Below are 22,920 nucleotides of genomic sequence, written 5' to 3'. Positions count from 1 at the left end.
AAAATATTTTCTGACGTTGCTCAGCAACAGTTACACGATACAAATAGGGCATTGCCACTCCAATATCAAGGATAATAAATATAATAATTTGTTAAAAAATAAAATATCACAGTCTCTTAGCACCACTCAACTGTGCTAGATGCTGGATCTAAGGTTCATTTAATAATTTGTATCTTGGATTTTTTTAAAAGTAAGACAAGGCATAGCCATTAAAAATGCATATGCTGTGGCTTTCCAATGCTTTATCAGGGTGATATCATTGTACAGAACTTCATACGTGTTTTCCACAGATTTTGCAAATTAAAGAACTAGGATCATCATTCCTTCCTTCTTCCTCTAAAAACATTTCACCCACAATCATCATCTTCTAAATTTGTTCACAGTTATTACACACTCAGCTTATTCTCGTTGTTCTTTATTAACTTCTGTATGTGGTCATTGTTAATTTCTCAGCTAAGGATTTTGCTAGGATATATATAAAGCATAGGGTGGGGAGAAGGCGACTTCTTAGCCTTCTTCTGCTTGTAATATAATCTGGCCATTATTTCTACCGGACCAAATTCATGGTCCTATAAGTAAATTGCTACCAGGCTTGATTATTTCCTTGCCATAAAAATAATATTCAGAGTTGCTTAAAATATGTGTAGGCAAAATTTTACTCTGTAGAAAATACCCAAGTTAATGCACCCAAGTATATAAATACATACTTTATAGTTTAAACTCATTTTGATATAGCTACCCCAATTTCATGATGCCTGGGACACATCTAAATCTGTTTTAACCTTCTGATTCTATCTGTGTATATATGTAATGTTCTACTTTTGGCGAGAGATAAAAAAATCATGTTCTAGTTATGGCCGAAAATACTGCTGAGTAGATGAATGGAAATTGCGATATAGTGGAATGACGTGATGGAATTTTTGAAGAAGAACGACCAGCTTGATAGTTAAATGTCATTTATTTTTGGATGACGAATTTCTTAGTACATATCTTCATAATCGGTAAAAGATAAGGCGTGCTAAATGCGCCTCATAATTTAAGATATGCAATTACATTTTAAATAATAGTGATTAGCTAGCAGAGGCTGAATGACACGCTGTCAACAGGGGAGAACACCAAATTTAGAATAGTTAATTTTGAGGTCACTAATCATTTCTTAGCACAGTCATTGTATATATATATTATATATATATATATATATATATTGCAACGTCTGTAAGAAAGTACATATACATGCATCTTGAAATATGTTCAAGAGATTAAGGCAACATATTAAAAGTGCAGAAATCGGGTATAAAACAGATTGGCATTTCCTTAAAGAAATACCTTTTTGTCATGGCTGTTTTGAAACAATTGGCTTTTTTTTTTTACATGACACTCTGCCAAATGGAGGGTTAATGTTAATAATAAATGATGCATCCTGAATATCATATATCAAAAGTTTAATGAGAGTTAAACAATGGCAGATGTTAAAATGATATTTGTAGAAGTCTCTGAATGTGAATTCTGTATGAGAGGAACATCAGAACACTTTTGAAAATATTTTTTTGTCAATCTTAGTGTTTGTAATTTGTCACTTTTTGTTATGAAAATTTTTCTGTGATGAGAGACATGATTTCATGTTTTGTGGTTCCATTCTGCATGATTAAAAATTTCTAATAAATTATATGGTATATTTTGTCTTTATTTTGAATCTTATTTTAATTTTTATTAAAAATTTTTTTTCTAACCCATTTTCAGAGATCCATGCGAGAAGTCGAAGCATATTGTAAGTATCTGTTTAATTATTATTTGTGTGTCTTTCTGTATATATTGCATATTTTGATATTTAGAAATTAGAAAGTAAATTTAAGAAGCTTATCTAATTAACTGTTTATTGAACTTTACTCTTGCCTTTCTGAAAGATGCATTATGACATAAAATGTTAAAGGAGAGATAAACAAAATATATCCATGTGTGATTGGTAAATGAATTTGAAAAAAAAAAAAAAAAAAAAAAGACTTTAATATTAAATTGCTACTAATTGATCATTCATCTGGATGGCTGTTGAGGCAGTACAGTCAATTCTTGATTTACCAGGTAATCCTGGGAATAAAACCAATGCTAATTCCGAGTCCTAGTTAACCATTAAAAATACTGTGAAGAGGCATAATTTTAATTAAAAGAAAGTTACTATTAACAGTTAACTTGTATTTTCGAAAATTTTAATTGGAAGATTAAATTTCTTTACAGTGCATTCCAAAAGTTAAGGAACATCATGTTTTTTGTGTTTAATTTGAAAATGAAGCAACATAGAAACCAGAAATTTAGGGGACATGTTCATTAAACAGTTCCTTAATGAATGCGACATGGAATGTTTCTAAAATGTGACATGGAATGTTTCAACTGAAGCATAAATTACAACAAAAAATTGCACTCTTGGCAGAAAAATACAGTCTTGGAGAAACAGTATATCACAGTTTTCTGCGGAAAAATGGGCTGGTAACATTACAAAAATGGGTTCTAATAAGGAATGTGTCCACCCCTAGTTGCAGTACATTGGTGGCAACGACGTTCCATGCTATCAATTAAGTTGTCAGTCAGTGAAATGGGAAGAAACGACCAGACACAGAGTAATCCTTGTTCAAGCTCATCTAACAACCTTGGACAGGGTTTGTAGCGGTCCTTATAAGTGCTTATAAGTCCTTATATTTGAAAATAAAATATAAAGGCCCTTATAGGTGCTTACTTTTTCTTTAAAGCCCTTATTTAGTGCTTTTTTTTTTTTTATGAACGTGCCGTACCAAAGCCGAAACTAAATAAACAACTTTTCTTCCTAATATGGAATGTCAGAGAGTGAATCATACACCCGGAAATAGCTTTTCCCCCTTTCTCTGCATTAACATAACCTTTGGTGTGCACGAAGAGTACAGACAGGTGCCCGTCGTTCTATTGGTCAAAGAATTGCGAAAGCAGTAGAAAATTTCAGTACATTCGGCATTCTTTTCCTCCCACCCAAATACTACACATGTTTGAATTTCTATCCAGATCTTAATAATTTGCATTCTTGTTCCGCTTGATTAGTTCATATTTGTGTTTATTATGATCATTATGCTTATATTATGAGTATATGTATGAATGTTTATAACATAGTTGCAGTAACTGCTGAAGTATAGTAAACTTCCAAAAATTGTTGTGTTTTAACACAGATTAGCTTTTTAGGAATAACATTCGGAATGGCTTAAATAAAGAGAAAGTAATCGAATAGTCAAAATAATTTCATTTTTTTGGCCAATACATTATATAGTACGAAGATTGGGAGGTTCTCCCCTTCTCCGCAAGATCTCAAATATTGAAACTGTTACAAGTTCGCTGCAAAACAAGCAACAGATTTTTTTTTTTTTTTTGTCACTTTCCAATCTGGATTGAATAGGACTAAAAGTTCTTCTGTCTACCAACCCAAGCGAAGAATGATTCTATTCCGGAAATTTAATGCAGTTGGTTGAAAATTAGAATGAAAAACACCCCACTTACTCGTATTTAGTTCTTTATTCTCCCAATACTGGCAGCTGTTGATTCCGATTGTGTAATATCATGTAGGGAAGAATTACGGCACACGTATTGCGCAATAGCATTTGCAATATTTTGCAGAGATAATTAAATGTTCTGTCCGAGAATTGTTTATGAACACTTAAAAGAGTTTTACTGTGCTTGCTAAGCAGAATATTTTTCAGTTCTGTTGGTTTATTTTTATATGATGCACATATTGAAATGTCAAAAGCATTTATTTAGCGGGAAAATATAAAGAACGGCTACAGTCTATCCCCCCTCCCTCCACTCCTCTTTTTCAAGTTCCGCTCGACTGTCCGAATATTCGCCAATTTCCAAGTATGCGGGTAGTTAAGCTTTTACTGTTAAAGGATGACTGCATGAAGCAAATTTCTGTCTTCTGATTTCAGAAATGTTCCTTTTTTTTACTTAAATTACTTTGCTTGCAATATCTGTTAAGGGAAAACTGGTATACAATGAAAATTTAGAAAATGTTCAGAATTTAGATTTAAATTATTTAAATATTAATATGAGAGGAAAAATAAATTGTATTTATTATTAGGTTCCAAGCGAATACAATAAATATGCCTTATTATTATTTATTTTCTCTATTTTGAACTGAAATTTCATCATTAAATCTTGTAATATAGTTTAGTTTTGCATAATTTTTTTTTTCTTTCATTGTAAACTAGTTCTATAAATTGAACTGTTATTTAAAATTTAAAGGAAAAAAAAGTAATTATTTTCCAATGTTGAGGTAATGCTTATTCTCTCTTAATAAATACTGCATTTCTCATATTTTAAATTGCAAGTCTAATTTTTAAGGTTATGCAGTTGTGTATAATGTCATTAGACAGGTGCTTATTTTTTTCTTAAAATGTGCTTGAAAAGTGCTTATAGGTGCTTATTTTTTTAACTAAAATGTGGCTATGAACCCTGTTGGAGGAGGACTTAAAGCAGCAGCCTGCCTCCCAAGATACTCCCAAAGATGCTGTATTGGATTCAGGTCTAGGAATTGAGCTGGCCATTCCATCCGCTCTGTACCGTAACCCTGAGGATATTTTTCAGCAATAGAAGCCCGGTGCAGTCGCACATTAGTCTTTCCACTGTGTGGAATTGTTGTATCTGGTGCATTGTTCCCTCCAAATTAGCTGATGACCTGTATCATTCTCCAGTGTGAACCTGGACCCGTCTGTGAAGAGAACAGATGCCCATTGTAGACTGGTCTAGGAGATGTGCTCTCTTGCCCATTATAAAATGACACCTCTTTGTCCTCGGGTCAAGGGGACACAACCAACTGGCCGTCTTGCATATAGACCTATATTGTGCAGACATCTGTGCACTGTAGTAGCTGAGATTCTTGTTATTGTCGCCACCAAATTATCTGCCATGAGTTGAGGCGCAGTAATGTTACTCTTCCTTCGGGCCGAAAGAGCTAAATAATATTGTCCGGTAGGTGTTATAACTGTAGGTCCGCCTGGAACACATCTTCTAGACAGAATCCTCAGATTTAAACTGATTTTATAGTCGATGGATTACACTACGAGAGACATTAAGACGTCTAACAACATCAGGATATTGTCCACAAAACTGTAATAACAATTGAAGACCAACACTCGTGAACAAAAATTACAATTACTGAATTTTTTTCTTCAGCTCCTATATAGAAAAAATGTGGTAGCTATTGTTCTTGCACATATTTTCTTAAACTTCATTACTGTCATACATACAAACTGTGAATTTAAACAGTACTGACATTTTTGTAATGATGAACTTTGAAAACCATGCTGTACTTTAACTTTTAGAGAGCAGTGTATTTCATTTTTTTTTTCTTTCTTTTTCTTTTCTTCTCTCTCTCTCTCTCTTTTTTTTTTTTTTTTTTTTTGTGTGTGTGTGTGTGTGTGTGTGTGTATTTGTGTATTTGTCTATGTTTCTCTTTCACTTAAGGATGTGCCTGCTGTTTGCATTTATGTACATTACTCTTATATTTTGAAATAGAAGATCTTTAAGAATGCTGAAATGTGAATGTTTGCACCATTTAAAACATTTCTAACTGAAAAATGTGTACAGCCATTGTACTACTGTTGTAAATTGTACTGCTGTCTATATAAATGTGTATATCAATATGTACATACTACATTTGTAAATATGTCTACAACCTATGAAATACAGTGTAAGCATTTTTATCGTAATGTAAGATCATGGCATTTCTTTGGCATTTTTTATTCAAGTCTATAATTCCAAGTGGCTAAAGTTGTGGAATAATGGTAGTTTCTCTTAGATTTGCTTCTAGTCAGACAACTGTGCTAGTTATGTGGAATTGTCAGCATGTGTTACTAAATGTAATCCAGTTTCAGTAGCAAAATTTGAGTAATTTAAAAGTTGATTCTTTAGTTAAAAAGTAATAATTAGCTATTATATAGTTTTACTTTGATTTAAATCATTGGAGTGACCACATCGTTCACATCCGCAGTTGCTGCAGGCTACCTTTTTTATAACATGCTGTAGAGTGGACAAACCTATTGAGCTAGCTTGTAGGTGTGGCCAATGCCCCTGTCTATTAATTTGTGTTTTTCCACAACATAAATATTATCACATCCACCATCAGCAGAAATATAAACAATGGTGTCAGTTGTTACTGTGGAATTCTGAAGGACATGGTGCTAAATTGCACTGCTTGGCTGGTCGATGGGATAATATGCAAGTATCGTTTCTTCATAATTTTATAGGGGCATTATATTTAAGTGTCTAATTGGTATTATTGTAATGCAGTTAGTTGGGCATAGTTGTGTGCGAGTTTGACCAGTGCTGCTGCAATATAGTTGGTTAATTGTGTGAGAGAAGAACGGTAGCAAAGTAGCCAGTTTTCTTGAATCATCATTAAAACATAAGCATTGTTGCTATGACTTTGCCCATTGGCTCTATCTGGATTTATTAGAGATAAGGAATTGCTATTGAGAATGCTGGTATTAGAGTGCCATGATGTCTCAAACAGTTGAGCTGAAAGTACTCATCAAGCCTATATCATTCATGGTGAGCAAAGTTGCTGCAACAAAATAATTTAATAATAAATTTGAAAATTTTATTTTCCGTATTTTTGCCACTTTTAAACTATTAAACCAGTGTCACATAGATGAAGTTAGGAAAATACTCAAATATTTGCCGAAAAATTGCTCTTAAAAAGGGATAAATTTGTGATTTCAGAAATTCTGTATTACAATGTTGTCAATTTTAGTGGTTAGCCTGCTTACAAGTTTCTTCTTAAAGTGAATAAAAATTCACTTGAAATATATTAAAGATTTTCTTTTAATGTAATTTTTTAAAACTTTTAATGCTTGTATTTTTGCTATTGCATTCACTTTCACAGAAATTTTTTAATACAGTGTTGTCTAATTTATCTATGAATTTGGATATTTAAATGCTGTCTTTTAGTCAGAAGATTGTACTTTTCACTCTGTCACTTTTAATATTTATTTCTAATTTTATTTGCCATTATTTGAAATTGATCCCTGTTTTAACTTTTTATGTAATTTTGGTTTGTTTTATTTATTTCAAGTGTCAAAGAAGGGAAATTATGCCTTGACAATAGAAAATTTCACCTATGCAAAAGAACTGATATATCGTGAACCATTTGAAATTGAACGCAGTGCAAAGCAAAAAGCTTCTGTGTGCAGTACTCCTTCGCCATCACCTAATCTGTCATCTTTTAATACTTCTAAACGGAAACAGCAGACAGTTTCTAAAAAACAGACTCCACCAACCCATTCTAAGAAACAGACACCACCAACCCATTCTAAGAAACAGACTTTACTAACGTATTCATCATCATCATCATCATCAAAAGAACATTCATCAAAATCTCCTAAAAATGATACACTGGAAACTGCAAGAAATTCTGGAACTAGGAAAAGTACGAGAAGAACATCTTTAAATATAGAAGAATGTGTTAAAAAGGAAAATGAGGATGGTGATAGTATTAAACCACGACCATCTAGAAAAATAATTAAAAAAGTTCCATTTGATAATTCATTTGAAGAAAAAAGTCCAGTTAGGAAGTGTCGATTGGATTATAAACAGAATTCCTCCACTGAAAATAAGACTTCTGCACCTGTTATATTATCAGATTCATCAACAAAATCCAGTACTCATTTGTCTGCAAACCAGTCGGGAAAGCTGTGTACATCACCTTCAAGTAATACTGAAAATACTTCATCTGTAAATTTACCAGTAGATAAACAATCTAGTATTCAACCCCCTAAAACACGAAAAAGATATAAAGTAAAATGTACATATTCAAAAACAGATTCGTAAGTATAATTTTGCACTAGCTGATTTTTCTCCCTTGTAATCTATGCTTTCACTGTAAAGTATTTATATTTTTAATAATATGTTATATTTGTTTACAATATTGTACAAAAGATTTGAAGATGTTGCTTAAAGTTTCAAAATTTATTTTAGAGTGTACAAGTTTTAAAGTTTTATTTCATTCTTTATTAATTTTTTGAAACTTTTTCTTTACAGATTTTGTTTTATTATTATTGTGTTAATGTTTGTGTTATTATTGCACTCTTGTCAGTCTTACCTGGTGAAACATCTTCCAGTTTTAAATTTTAATGCTATAAGTGTTCCTTCATCAAACATTTTAAAACAAAATTGATTACTGCATAAAAAAGTATTTTTCTCTTTGGTTTTAAATACTTTTGCTGCCTATCACACTGAGGCATGTGATGAAATGAATGCTATCACTTAATAGTCAAGTGGCTAGCATGTGGTGAAAGGCAAGTTAATACCTTATTTTGACATTAGTCAATTTCTGGCAGCAAATGTCAGCTTCATTCATTTTTCTGAGTGTAAAATGCTAAATAGTGTCATTTTATTTTTGCCTGTAAATAATTTCAGTACCTTTAATAAAAAGAGTATAATGCATTTTGCATTTAAAGGAAATTTTATTCTATAAAATAGTTGAAGATAATTATGTGGTACATTGGTTTTATGCTACTTGGTAAAAAATAATTTTTATAAGCTATATAAGAATTTGGTTTTAATGGCATTTAAATAGAATAACATTTCCAGTCATAAAATGTGGTGCATTACTTGCTGTAAATGACTGTGTTTCTCAACCATTTGCAGTTCTTTTCAAGATGGCCAATTATATATTCAAATGTAATTATTTTCTTTTAATAATTCTTATCACTTTCTTATATTCAGTCATTTATTATTATGTTTTTCTATTCAGTATGATCTCTTCTCATTTGTATGAATTAAATTTGAAATGGCCTTAAAATTTCTGCATACTTTCATTATATTTTGTGCTTTTAACTGAATAGTAAAGGTGGGTTGTGATGTTTAAAATAAATATTTTGGTTATGGAATATTTATTACACATGTTATATTGGTATGTGAGTACTATTTAGATCTGTCATTTGACTATAGGTATATATGCAAAGCTGTAAAATATTGGATGATTGCAAATGAAATGGCCAAGTTTTGTGATGCTTGAAACTCAGATAGGAAAGGAAGCATGAATTTTATGAGACTAGTCACCAGCATCATTTAATATACTGTTGCCAAACGGAGGTCTGATTGCATTCTTTACATTTAATAAATTCAATGTCTTTGGAGATGAAAAATTCTCCTTTTGCCTAAGACAAATGCTAAGTTAACACTTCTCTGCCAGAAAATGGTCCACATATTGGGGGAAAATAATAAATACTCTTTTGTTATAAGTACCAGATTCAGAAGTGTATGTATGTATGTATGCTTATGTGTATGTGTGTACACACAGAGATACATATTAATGTACATATACATGCATACATATGTACATTTCTGGACCCGGGTCTGATAACAGAACGGTACCAAATATTAATATAATGACAAAGACCTAATGAATAAGGAGGGAGAAACATGGTTTTATGTTCCATTTAGATTATCTTTTACATGGTTCTCAGTGCAGTGTGGAATCTTGATTTGCTTTGGCTCAACAAGAGAGTAAGTCTAACCAGTGTTTATTATTTAAAACGCAGTTTTTAGTATGTGTATCATATATCTATACTATATTAATATATATGTATCTATATAATTTGAACTTGTGAGAGGCATGAATGACTATTAAATTGGACTGCTGTTGGTAAGCACAACTTTCGCGAAATGGCTTATTGGAGTTTACTAACTTTTGAGGTTACATCAGGTACTGCAGTACAAGATTTTTTTCCCCCTTCCCACAAAAACTCACAATTTGCTGAAAATATCTTTCTTGTTTATTCCTAACTGCTTTGGCTTTTTATGTCTGATATTAGTTAATGAGTTTATGTACCAATCCTGTATCAAGTTTTCTTATTGTACCTGTTGCACTTAGATGATGGAGAGTGATGGAATGACCGACATTCAGTTTTTATGTGGCTTTCCACATTGCTTGGCTTGGATCTGATGCAGTAAAGTTCTTTAATTCTGGGCCTGTATCTTAGCAAAATTTCGTGAATAACTGTGAGATGGTTTGTTAAGCAGTACTTCTTGTGCTTTGTTACTATTTTTACATTGTAGCACTTTCAGAATTTCATAGTGTAAATTTGTGCATAAAATTGTACCTTGCTTGCCCCCCCCCCCAGTGACTGATTTTATTTCAAAGCTTTCTGCATTTCTCCTGTGTTTGAATATCTCGTATCATCCAAAATTTGCATACTGGAAAACTACAGCTCGCTTTCTCATTATTAGCAGAATGAATTTACTGTATCTTTCATTACCTATTTTATTTACCGTAATCCATTTCATCTTTCATTGCAATATATTTGTAGTAGAGTTCACTCTTATTTTCTTATTCTTTAGGATTTTGTTTTCTGAGAATGAATTAATTATGCTTCATGATACAATAATTATATCAAAAGATTTAAAAAATGCATAAAAATAAAGGAAATACATTCAAATACAACGAAATCAAGATTTTTGTGCCAAGCAAATAAGCCATTGGTTACAGTAAGGTCTCTCTCCTTTTTTTTTTTTTTTTTTTTTTTTTTTTTTTTTTTTTTTTTTTGCCGGGGGGGGGGATATTAATTAAATAATCACATAATAGAAAATTTTTATGGTGGATACATTTCTGACATCTTAATGCCTTTGATCATAAATTGCTCATTATTTAAAGCACAGATCTTTTATAGTTATCTGAATAAAGAAACAAAGAATAATTCAAAATGAATTTTTTAACTATTAAATTTTAAATCAAAATATTAGTATTTACATTGCTGTAATATAATGAAAATTCTATGCTGTGCTTCTTATACTTGTAGAAAGTATAAATCTAGTCTTTATACAATGATTCTTTTGACAAAAGTTTCTGCTGTCATAGACAATATAGATAAAATTTTTCAAGACTTGGATCTGTAACACATAAAAATTCTTCTGAAATTTCAAATTGTATACTAATTATTGTTAGGTAGGTAACTTCTATATATAGAATTCTTACCCAGTTAAATTAAATGGAACTAGTAGAATAATCTAGGTATCAACTTTTCCCACCTCATATTGCTATTTTATAAAAATAATTTAGTAAACATGTTTATGTAATATCCCCAAAATGAATAATCAAATTAATATTTAACAGTAAATTGTTATTATGTATTGCATGTTATCAACATGTGTTTCTTCTTCCTTTTACAATTTTGTGCTCTGTTGCTTAGAATCCAAATCTAATTGCAGAAGAAATTATAATTTTCCTTTTTGTGAGCCAAGTTTTAAGGTTTAAAATATAAGTATGTGTTCTTTCCCTTCTCCTGTTGTGCCCGGTAGTTAGGTTTATTTCACATTATCAATTGATTTCTCTTTGGCAAAATATGAACATAATGTTTTTCATAGAGTTATAATGGTATCTATAAAATTTGGTTATTTGGATATAAACTTGAGTATGTAATCAATCTGATAAGAAAATTAGTGAAGTAAATAATAGTAATAATAATAAATAAAATAAACCTCTTTTTAGCAGATATATGTTGGCAATGTTTATCAAGTAGATGTGGTATATCTCTAAAGTATTTGGCCCTGTGCTAGTTCATTCAGCTGAAGATATGAAAATTCCTTTTCTAGTTATAAAGTTAGAGTGGAAGATTCAAATCATCCCGCCCTTTTTTTTTAAATACTTAAGATGATGATGTGGCAGTGAAATTCATTTGAGAAGAACTGAGAGAAGAATTTCCTTTTGTATTAGTACATTTTCATAATATTAAAAATTAAAGTTGAAATAAGAGTTGTTAGGTTGCTTTTTGAAATTCATAATCAATTAATGAGGAAAATTAGAAAGTCCTTTTTTATATAGTATTTCATCTGCATCTCATAGACGTTATATCTTATAATACTGTCATTTATATTCTGCGTGTTTTATTTTTTAAGCTTTTAATAACTTCTTGATTAAAATAGAATCCAATATAGGTTGTTTTTCTGTGTATACTGGAATAATTTATTTGAGGAGTACAACCTTATTGAGTAACCAGATAATTCTGGGCATACAAGGGTTTATACTTATCAGTCGCTTAGTGACTCTGATGCCAAATTTGTGTGATGTAACTTTAATGTTACTCATCTCTAGGAGTGATTTCTGAGATTTAAGTATAAAAACATGTTCATACTCCCAGGTTGTTTAATACATATTCTGCAGTTGATAGCATCATGTTTGTGTATCATTTTGTGACAGTTCTCTTCATTTGCATGCCATTAATAATGGGGTATATATTGTGGCATTTTTATTTATTTAATGGCCTTTACCTTTCGAGCTTCTCTTGCTTCTGGTTTTGAAAGTCTGATAGTGGCAATATCAAGAGACTGAGGCCATTTTGAAATAGATAAATCCACTATCAGGTTTTAAATGTCTGACGGCTAAAACATGTCCATACTCCCAGGTTGTTTAATACATATTCTGCAGTTGATAGCATCATGTTTGTGTATCATTTTGTGACAGTTCTCTTCATTTGCATGCCATTAATAATGGGGTATATATTGTGGCATTTTTATTTATTTAATGGCCTTCACCTTTCGAGCTTCTCTTGCTTCTGGTTTTAAAAGTCTGATAGTGGCAATATCAAGAGACTGAGGCCATTTTGAAATAGATAAATCCACTATCAGGTTTTAAATGTCTGACGGCTATTACCCCAGTGGATCAGCTCTCTTGTCAACAGCACAAAGACCAATACATTTTAATTTTGTTGGCATTTTTTAAATCATAAGAAACATTGTCCATTACAAATTAATTAATGTATAATGGATAATTATAATATCTATTATATAATCAATAATTATAAATGGTTGTTTAAGCATTTTTCCTAACGTTTTTTAAGCATTTTTTACATTTTTTTGTAAGATCTTACAGTGTAATAATTCATCATAAATTTTAGACATTTGATGCAAAGGGTACATCAACCCCTGAATGTCTGAGAGGTGATAAAAGTATTGTAACATACCTTAGATGAATATTCTGGAAATAGATATTCCTGGTAGAATATTGTTAGAAATTTTGAATAACTTCTAGTTTTACTGTTTTAAAAAAATTCTGCTGATATTATGCAAATTCTTATTTATGTCTTGTTAATCCCAGTTAAGATTGTTACTTCTTTACTATTGATTTAAGTTGTCTGCTCTGTTTCAAAATATTTAAAGTGAACTGCAGTGTGTGTTGCAAGTAAAAAAAAATGCATTATGCAGTATTACATGTAAAAATGAAAAGTGTACTATAAGAAGCATTCTGAAAAAAAATTTTAAGAAATTATTTAAAAGTATACAAGGAATATACCTAATATTAAACTCTTAATTAGTTGTATCACTTCTGTAATTTTCTTTCCCCCTTTCTGTTATAGTTGGATCATTTTGTTATGATGAATTTTGTTTTAAGAATAATATTTAAATTAAAGAAGCTTAAAAGCATCAGAAAAATTATTTATTAAAAGTTACGTGTTTTCTTATCCCCTATTTTTTAATTGTATGATTTATAATATAATATATATTTGTCTCCATTGGTTGAGAAACACTGATTTTAGAGAGTGGGTTGGTGTACAGCATGTCCCATTATTTTTTCCTATTCATGTATTCTGTAAAATCATGACATGTATCTGTATTGATGTATAAATAAATGAATTTCTTGAGCATTTGGGCTCTTGATTTTTTGTGTCCATGCTGTTTTTACTGATGTATGTATGGAAATTTAAAAGTAGCTTTTAATAGAAATTTTCTTAACTTTTTTTTTTATTCCCTAAACACTGTAGTATGGAATAAACCAGTGTTTCTCAACCATTGGTCTCCCTCCTTACCACACTTATTTAAAATATTTAGCTATATTTAAAACATTTTATTTATGCATGTAATTTTTAATTATTTTCAGTTTTTAATTTATTCTTGATTATCTGCTTAATAGCAATCCAAGATGGTTGAGAACCACTGTTTTAACAATAGCTTTGTGCTGCAGAAGTTCCAGCAACTCAGAGTATAGCATTACACAATACAGTTAAATGTTTGATTTTTCTTGAGCAGTACAAGCAATTTCTGAATCTTTAACTTTTAGTAGCAATATGTGTACATCATTGATGTTGCACACACATCACCTAGTTCAGACCCTTTATTTAAAAAATAAATAAATTTAAAAAAAAACTGTTACTTAGGTAACAGCTTTATTTCTTTTAGATCTCAATTCATAAAAATTTAAGGAAACATATTTTAATTAAATTATGACTTAATGCTGAACCTGAAGAAAAAATGTTTTGATTACTAGTGAGAAGCCATACATTTTGAAGAGCATCTTCCACTAAACATTTCAACATTTATTTGAGTTGTGTCTTTAGAACACATGTGAGTGCAAGCCTTAAGAATCCTGTTAGCACTGCAAAACAGAACGTGTACAATGAGTTGTTTCTGTATTCAATTGTCCAAAATTCATTTTTCCCATGTGCAGTTTTTATGAAAGCTACTCCATGTGATGTAGTCCTTTTCTCATAATTATACTTGTAAGCATAACAATTCCTCTTTCTGTAATTTATTTTTTCACAGAGGCCACGAAAATTTCATTTTATAATAGCTTTCACGAGCATTTCATTTTATAATACAATAGGATCTCTTTATTCAATCTGTATTCATACTTTTGTATATTTGAATTGCAAAATTTTTGAAAAATTTGTTCTGTTTCCTTTAATTTCCTTTTTTGAAGTTTTAAATTTAGTAGATACAAATGCAGATTCATTACAGTGACTGATTGCACTAATTTCTAATTTCAAGACAAGTTTCTTCCGACATCGGTTGTGAGGTTTAGCTCTTTCTTTTTCAAGCATTGAATCCCAAATGCTATGAACATTTCTGTATTCAAAATAATTTATTGTTACCATTTTATCTGAAACAGGTTCTCCCAAATCTGATAGTTAACAAGCAAATGACTCTATTTTACTGATGTGCACAATAGTATTATCTCTGAGAACCTAGGATAGTTCAAATATTAACACTTGGCATGCGGATATACTTTGCCGCGAACTTACGTGTGCAGCGGGCGTTTTTTCGTGAATCATGCAGAAGTATGGTTATTCAGAAAAATCACAGTAAATATAAAAGTACTTCGTTTTTATGAACGAAACTTTTTTTATTTACACTTAAATACATACTGTAAAATAAAAAAAAAAAAAAAAAAATAAAAAAAAAAAGATTTTTAAAATTTTACAATGTATTCAAAAATATTTTAAATAAGTACAAATAGAACTGATAACACGTTAATAGTTCTTTACAGTATGGTGTACTGTTCAAAGCATTTTCCTCTATGAAGAGGAACACGACAGAAGCTACATATGAAACACGTTTCACTTCGCACTTTTTTGACTGTGCACATTCAACATTGTCTTTTTCTTCTTGCCGGCATCAACAATTTTCTCCAATACGTGTTTATGCATATCCACGGACAATTTCCAGAACGGTCGCGTTTTGATATCATTTGCTCTGGTTCTTCAGTGCTGATTTCAGGTAGTTCATCAGTAACCCAATTATCGTGCAAAAATTTCTTGTATTTTATTTTTTGCGTCTTTGTCGAATTGTATACTATATATGCATTGAAAAATGCACAATTCATCATATACATAGCTAAGCGCTTTGCCCACTTCACTGTTTTATGCAAAATACTATAGTAGGACAAATACTGATCGGCCCAATCTACTCCTTTCATGTACTTGTTGTAGTCGATCAAAGCATTTGGCTTTATAATTTTTTGTCTCTTGATACGATCAACATTACTACTTTCTTTCATTTCCGCGGAATGGATTGAAGAGATGAGACTGACTTCTTTCTTGGATTGCCAAACTTGTACCAATATATAATTTTTTCTTCGAAAGATTGTTTCTCCTTTTTTCAAATTAGTTTTTTCCAGGCACTCTGGTAGACCTCTATTCTTCCTAATTGTTCCGCAAATTAGTATTTTTTTTTTGTTTTTGTAAAAGGGCTTCCCTTTTATCGACGCTGTTGTAGTAATTGTCCATGTACAAATGGTGCTTGACATCAGTATATGGCAAAACTACTGTGAGTATCGTTTCGATCAAATGTAATCCTTGAGCTGCATAAACTTCAAAATCGCAAATATGACCAGTGTCACTTTCAAACAGTATTCGTATGAGAATGCCATATTTTATAATTTTTCCAGTGTTGTAAACTCTAAAAAACAATCGTCCTCTCCAAAGTTTTGTGCCCTCATCTAACGATACTTGTTGTTTTGGTTTGTAAATGTTATTGAATTTTTCAACAAAATAATTTAGTATAGGCCTGAATAATCGATCAGAATCGTCTGTGATGTCTTCATTGTTATTGAAATGCCAAGCCTTTCATATTTGGCGAAATCTATCCCTTGACATAGTTTTTGGAAAAAACGCTGTACTTGTGCAGACATCAGTTGACCACTAATCGTCTCAGGCGTCTTCACGAACTTGTCCTATGAAAATAATAAGTCCCAAAAATGTCTTCATCTCCGGAATCGTAATATCTCTCCATTTCATGCTTTTGGGAGAGATATTTTAAACTGACTCATATTTTGATGATAATACCTGTTTGATTCCACGACTAAATATGCAAAAAAGTCATTGCCTATAAAAAACTTTACTGCATCAGCTGTGGATTCAGAAACATTAGCCATGTTAGTTATCCCAGGATGACCCAAAACTCTTTAAGGTCTGGAGGATATTGAGGATTGTTTCAGAACTACTAGAAATTCTTCTCCGGATGAACACTCGAGAACGTAGAATAATGTCATCATCGTCACTTGCTTCGATATCTTGACTTTCAGAATCACTATCATACGAAAAGTCCGATAATCTGTCAGTGCATATTTCTTCATCACTATCTTTGTCACAACGGTTCATTTTAACAATTTATTTAGTCAATAATGAAAAAACCAAGCTTCAAATTGATAAAACACGACTTGTACGTTCTGGAGCTAAGAATTCGATTGAAGACGGAATAACTCAACAAAAGACCAAGTAATAATAAGAGATAACAAAGAGCCAGTTACATGTAAAAAAAAATAATATGCCTAATTAAATAAGTATTATATATATATATTTTAAGAAGATAATTTATAAACCATTAAAATTTCAATAATGTTATCCAATTACTTCATGAAATTAAAATTTCCATCTAAGCATTACACAATACATATTTATTATATGTATTATTTCTTACTTACTTTAATATAATGACTGGTATCCTATTTTACATTTTTTAAGTTTAGAAAAGCACTTTGGTAAGTTATTAAAATAAATAAATATGAAAATTAATGAACAACTGTAAGAACAATTTGAAAATAGAAAAAAATCTAAAAGTAGCAGATTTGTTTTAATATTCATGAAATCTCTGAAAATTCCCTGAAAGTTACAGAAATTTGTATGAATAGAAGGTTCGTCCTAGGTCATAGCAAATGAACTTGTATTTAGAGTAACATAGCATTATGATTTTTAGCTGAAACATAGCTATTTTGTAATTAGATAAATGCATATACAGTAAAAGCTTAAGAAATGCCAGATACAGGAGAATTCTGGATAGTTTTATTTTGCAATTAGATAAATGCATATACAGTAAAAGCTTAAGAAATGCCAGATACAGGAGAATTCTGGATAGTTTGAATGTATAAAAAATGTAATTCATAGTCATGAAGCCAAATAAATTGAAGGAACTTCCCATCTAAAACTATAAAAATAGTCATTTGTTATCAACTCATATATCAAAAACCTACATTTATAATTATGCTACCAAACTTACATCAAGCATTTTGGTAAAAGTTGCTAATCCGTGGATATGGAGAAAACTTAAGTTGCTTAATTTTTTGTATTGTATTGTCAGTGTTTATCTGTTTTCAAGTAAAGTCATATTGTGCTCATTAATGCACACTTCTCTTCATCCCACAATAACAATATATCATTGCATACTGTTCTGTAAAGGCAAAGACCTAAATTTTAAAATTTTTTAATGAATGTTGTTAAGAAAACAGATAAATAGCAATTAGCTTACATCTTTCTGGGGGAAACCACCATAGTGAGAATTAATCAGGTTAACATAAAAGGAACATGAAGATCTTCTGATTTCATGCTCATCCATTATCAGCACTAAATTGCATGCTTCAGAAACAGTGTCGTATGTGTACTTTATGGTGGTTTCACAATTCTCAATTGCCGAGTTTTTGGGCGAGTTTAAAAAAATTGTAAATTATTTTGTTCAGTTGAATGCAAACACTCAGATTTTAAACAAATATGCACATTTTCAGGAGCTTTGGTACTTCCCGAACAATGCTAAATATAAAAGTTGGTGTGAAATGTAGTTGAAGACAGGAATTACAACTCTGAAAAGATATCAGACTTCATGAAAAGAATGTCTTTTTTTATTGAATCCAAAGTAAATATAAAAAACAAGGTCAAACAGAGAAATTCATAAATGCAAATGCATATAATTATTCCAATCATAGTTATGTAATATTACAGTCAAAAGTCGTTAATCCGGACTCGTCGGGACTTCTGCGATTCTGGATTATCGATTTTTCCAGATTATAGATTATCAGTTTAAATCTGGTAAGATGGCATGCAGAAATTATAAAATTAAAAATGTGAAAGCGTAATTTATGAAATAAGGAACAATTATGATCTAAAGGGTATCAAAATTTAAAAAAAAAAAAAAAAAAAAAAAAAGCTTAATATTTAATTGTTTACTTTATTAAACATTTCTTTCAATGTAAGTTGTTTAAGTTGCTTTGTTTATGTTATAATATTGTCTCTTTAATTCTATAAATAGACATAATTTCTTGTTCAGTTACAAAGTTCCGCTATTCAAGTCCTATAATTGCTGTGTCGAGAATACCGACCAATTTGTCAATTGAAATTTTTTCGTTTTCAATAATAACCTCTGTGTCACTTTCTTCACTATCGGAAGCGAATTATAATGGCGAGGAATTTGATTTAAATTATATCAAAGACAGAGTGCATGAAGATGAAATACTACATTTAGTTAGGAATTATAAGCCAAATAAAATAAAAACATCTGCCCCGAAGATAAGGATAGTGCTGACAGATCAACTTCCAATTCATTGCCCCCCCCCCCGCTGAGCAGCGTGAAATTGATAAACAGATTTCGAAATGGTTAGAGAAACAAAAGATATGCCTTTATCCATTTTTTTCAGCAATTCTGCTTTTTATTTGATGGACATCGAAACATGTTTTCGCTTTGTATATCCTTTGGGAGCTCCAGCATCAGAAATTCCATTTGACATAATCGAAAGTTCAAGCTTACTTTTGTAAAATTGCTCTAACAGTCTGCAAAAAATAATAAGCCAGATCCAATTCGAAGATTAAGGAACAACGCAATCTGCAACATTAGCTGAAATAGATAATTAGATAATTTTAGCTTATACCGTCCGTTATACATTAAACGCGCATGCGCACACGCATATACGCAGCCGCAAAGGTCTTGCGCACATGCGTAAACGCCTGTGCGTCAACACGACGCATGCGCAGAAAGTTTGTAGCTTTGAGGTCCGGATTATGGGTGTCAGAATTAATGACTTTTGACTGTATAAGGTATTTCTCCCGCCTTCTTAGCGTGCTTTCGTGGTGTAGTGGTTCTGCACACTGGGTCGGTATTCCAGAGGTCTGCGGTTCGATTCCCGGCGAAGATGTTCATTTTTCATATCTCCTGCTCCCCCCCAAAACACCTAATGTCTCTACAATATTTCATTCTCAGTTGCAGTTGATAGAATTTTACCAACATCAGAAGTAAATAAATGTAATAGTTATCGGAAGACTAATGCATGAATCTTCAAAATAACTTTCCCTTCTGTAAGCACTTCTCTGCATAATCTTTCATTTGTTCTGTAGTATTAAAATATAGTTGAGTTATGTGTCTTTGAATCAAGTCTTCAGAATGGATGATACATTTGTGTTTTAGGAATTGAGATTATTCATCATTTGAATGCCATAGTTTAAGGGGCAGTTAAGGTAGTTAATTTTTACAAAATTGGCCTACTTCATTTTAAAAGCTGCTCTATCATATTTTTTTCGCATATTTTTTTTCCATAGTCCTTATACTGAACACATAAATTGTTCTTTTGACTTGTTTTGCCACAACTTGTAATTTTAAAGATAATTATAATTTCATTCATTTTACTGTAGTTTGGTGGAGACAAAGGGTTTTAGTAAGTTTTTGCTCATAGAAGTAATATGAGAATTTGTTATTTATAAATGTGTAAAATGCATTTAAAAGCATTTTCTTCCTTAATCTATTTACTTGTCAATTATTTAATAAGTGTTCATTGTCAATAAGAGTTTTAAACAAGTCCAGGTACTAATTAATAATAGACAAATTGTTTTAGTTTGTTAATCAGTAACAAATGGAGTGTGTGTGTGTTTTTTTTTTTTTTTTTTTTAAGTCAGTCTTTTAACTGTTGTGCAGTATGATTTCCTAGCATCTTATCTCTCCCCCCCCTTTTTTTTTTTGGTTTGTTTAATTAAATAGGACAGTGCATATAAGGGCTATCCAGTAGTTTAATATTTGATGTTTCACACCAATACAGTACGAAGTCCATAATCCGGACTCGTCGGGACTTCGGCGATTCTGGATTAAGGGTTTTTCCGGATTATAGATTATCAATTTAAATCTGGTAAGATGGCATGCAGAAATTATACAATTAAAAATATGAAACTGTAATTTTTGAAATAAAGAGCTTTTATGATCTAAAGGGTATCAAAATTTACAAAAAAAAAAAGGCTTAATATTTGTTTGTTTACTTTATTAAACGTTTCTTTCAATGTAACTTGTTTAAGCTGCTTCGTTTTTTGCGCTAAACTTGCATGCGTAAACATTAAAGGCGCTGTAATGTATTTTGCAGTAATTTACAAAACAGACAATCTTCTTAGTAGAACATAAATTTTATTTCTAGTTCTCGGTGATAGACAAATTTTATGCAATTCTTAAGTGGCAAAATTTTAATACAACTCCTAGCTGTAAAATCTTCAGAATCTCATCTTTTTTAAAACAATATCTCACGTTGCTGAGTAAGGGTTTTAATACAAAAATGGCATTGCCACTTCAACAATAATTATATTTATTTATTAAATAACAAGATATTACAACCTCTCCCCCCTCCAGAGGATTTTTTTTTTTTTTTTCTTTTCAAAACTACAATATCAGCAAAATACAGAATTAAAATACAAGCATTTAAAGGAGAATTAAACAAGAAATAACATACACTGAAGAAGAGAGGAAGGAACAAATTATTTAATCAGGCCAGGAAGTACGACTTAATGCGTCTACATTTTTATGGTTTTTACCACTTCGATGAACGATCGTGTAATTGTAGGGTTGTAGTACCAGTGCCTATCTCATAAGTCGTGGATTTAGACTCGCATTATTTTTGAGCCAAACTAAGGGATTATGATCGGTCATGATGAGGAATTTAGTATGCCCGTCTAAATAACATTGAAGTTTCTTTACAGCAAATATTATGGCGGCGCATTCCTTTTCTGTGGTACAGTACTTTTTTTCAGTTTCTGTAAACTTCTTACTGAGGTATAATACTGGATGTTCATTGTCTCGTTCATCTTTTTGAGCTAAAAGGACACCCATACCAGAGTTTGACGCATCAGTTTGCAAAATAAGCTCCTTATTGAAATCAGGTGCATGTAGTATAGGCCTTTGAGACAGTTTCTCCTTTAGCTCTTCAAATGCTTTTGTGCACTCTTCTGTCCAATTTATTTTCCCTTTCTTTAAGTTTCTGTTTAAGGTGCTGCGATAGATGAGAAAATGGGAATGTAATGATTATAATATCCCGCTAATCCTAAAAATGCTCTGACTAATCCTAAAAATGACTTTTTGTGGATGGCACTGGAAAATCAAGATTAGCTTTTACTTTCACTTCACTTGGCATTCTTATACCACGACCTACAATATGTCCTAGATATTTTACTATCTTGAGCAAATTTACATTTTATTGGTTTAATAGTTAAACCAGCGTCCTTTATTTTGGACAAAACGGCTTTCAGGTGACTTAGATGTTCTTCCCAGGTGTTTGAAAAGATTGCCACGTCATCTAAATATGGAACAGCAAAGTTTTCACAACCGTGAAGGATTTCAACCATCATTTTACTAAATGAAAAGGGTGCATTTTTAAGTCCGAAAGGCATCCGTAGAGGTCTAAATGTGCCAAAACTTGTAACAAAAGTGGCTAATCTTTGAGCATTAGGTGTTAAAGGTATTTGCCAGTATCCCTTTGTTAAATCCAAAAGAGTTATATGTTTTGCGCCTGCTACCGTTTCTACTTATTGTTCGATGTTAGGCAAGGGGAAGAATTGTGTTTTAGTGAATTTATTCAATTTTCTATAGTCGATACAAGGTTTTGGATCCCTCCCTGCTACTTCTACTAAAATCATAGGAGACATGTAATCTGAATCTCCTATTTCAATTATTTTATGCTGAAGCATTTTATCGATTTCTGTTTTTAATATATCCGTTTGTCTAAAAGACATTCTGTATGGTTTACAGTGTATTGGAGTGTTTTCTGTCAATTGAATATCATGCGTTATTAAATGAGTCTTCCCAGGTATTAGAAAAGATTTTTGAAAACTTCAGCAGCGTATCATGCAATTCTTGAAATCTGTTGTTCATTTAGCTTATCACTTAAGGAGCTGTTTTCTTTGATGTCCTCAAAATCGAACAATGTTGGTTCAGAGTCAATTGTTGGGAAATTTTCCTCCATATCATCAATTTCAGACTGATCCTCTGTAATCATAAGGTTAACCGATTCTGCTCGTCTATGATAGGGTTTTAGCATGTTAACATGGTATACTTGGTTAAAGTCATTTTTTTCTTCGAAACTCACAACATAATTAGTTTTGGATAATTTCTTCTCAACCTTCCCAG

At 31.2% G+C, this 22,920-nt stretch overlaps 1 protein-coding gene across 1 annotated transcript in view; it reads left to right on the top strand.

The window, feature by feature from the left end:
- LOC118187286 (uncharacterized) overlaps positions 1 to 22,920 on the top strand; it is a 156,919-nt gene that overhangs the window by 52,989 nt on the left and 81,010 nt on the right. The window contains exons 5-6 of the mRNA XM_085810398.1: positions 1,741 to 1,768; positions 7,085 to 7,835. Coding sequence (XP_085666524.1) covers positions 1,741 to 1,768; positions 7,085 to 7,835 — 779 coding nt within the window. The remainder of the gene's footprint in view (positions 1 to 1,740; positions 1,769 to 7,084; positions 7,836 to 22,920) is intronic.

This window comes from Stegodyphus dumicola, chromosome 2, assembly GCF_044657685.1.
Source record: "Stegodyphus dumicola isolate Sdum_Otavi_A_Nest chromosome 2, ASM4465768v1".
Lineage (NCBI taxonomy): Eukaryota > Metazoa > Arthropoda > Arachnida > Araneae > Eresidae > Stegodyphus > Stegodyphus dumicola.
This window is presented reverse-complemented; position numbering and strand designations above follow the sequence as displayed.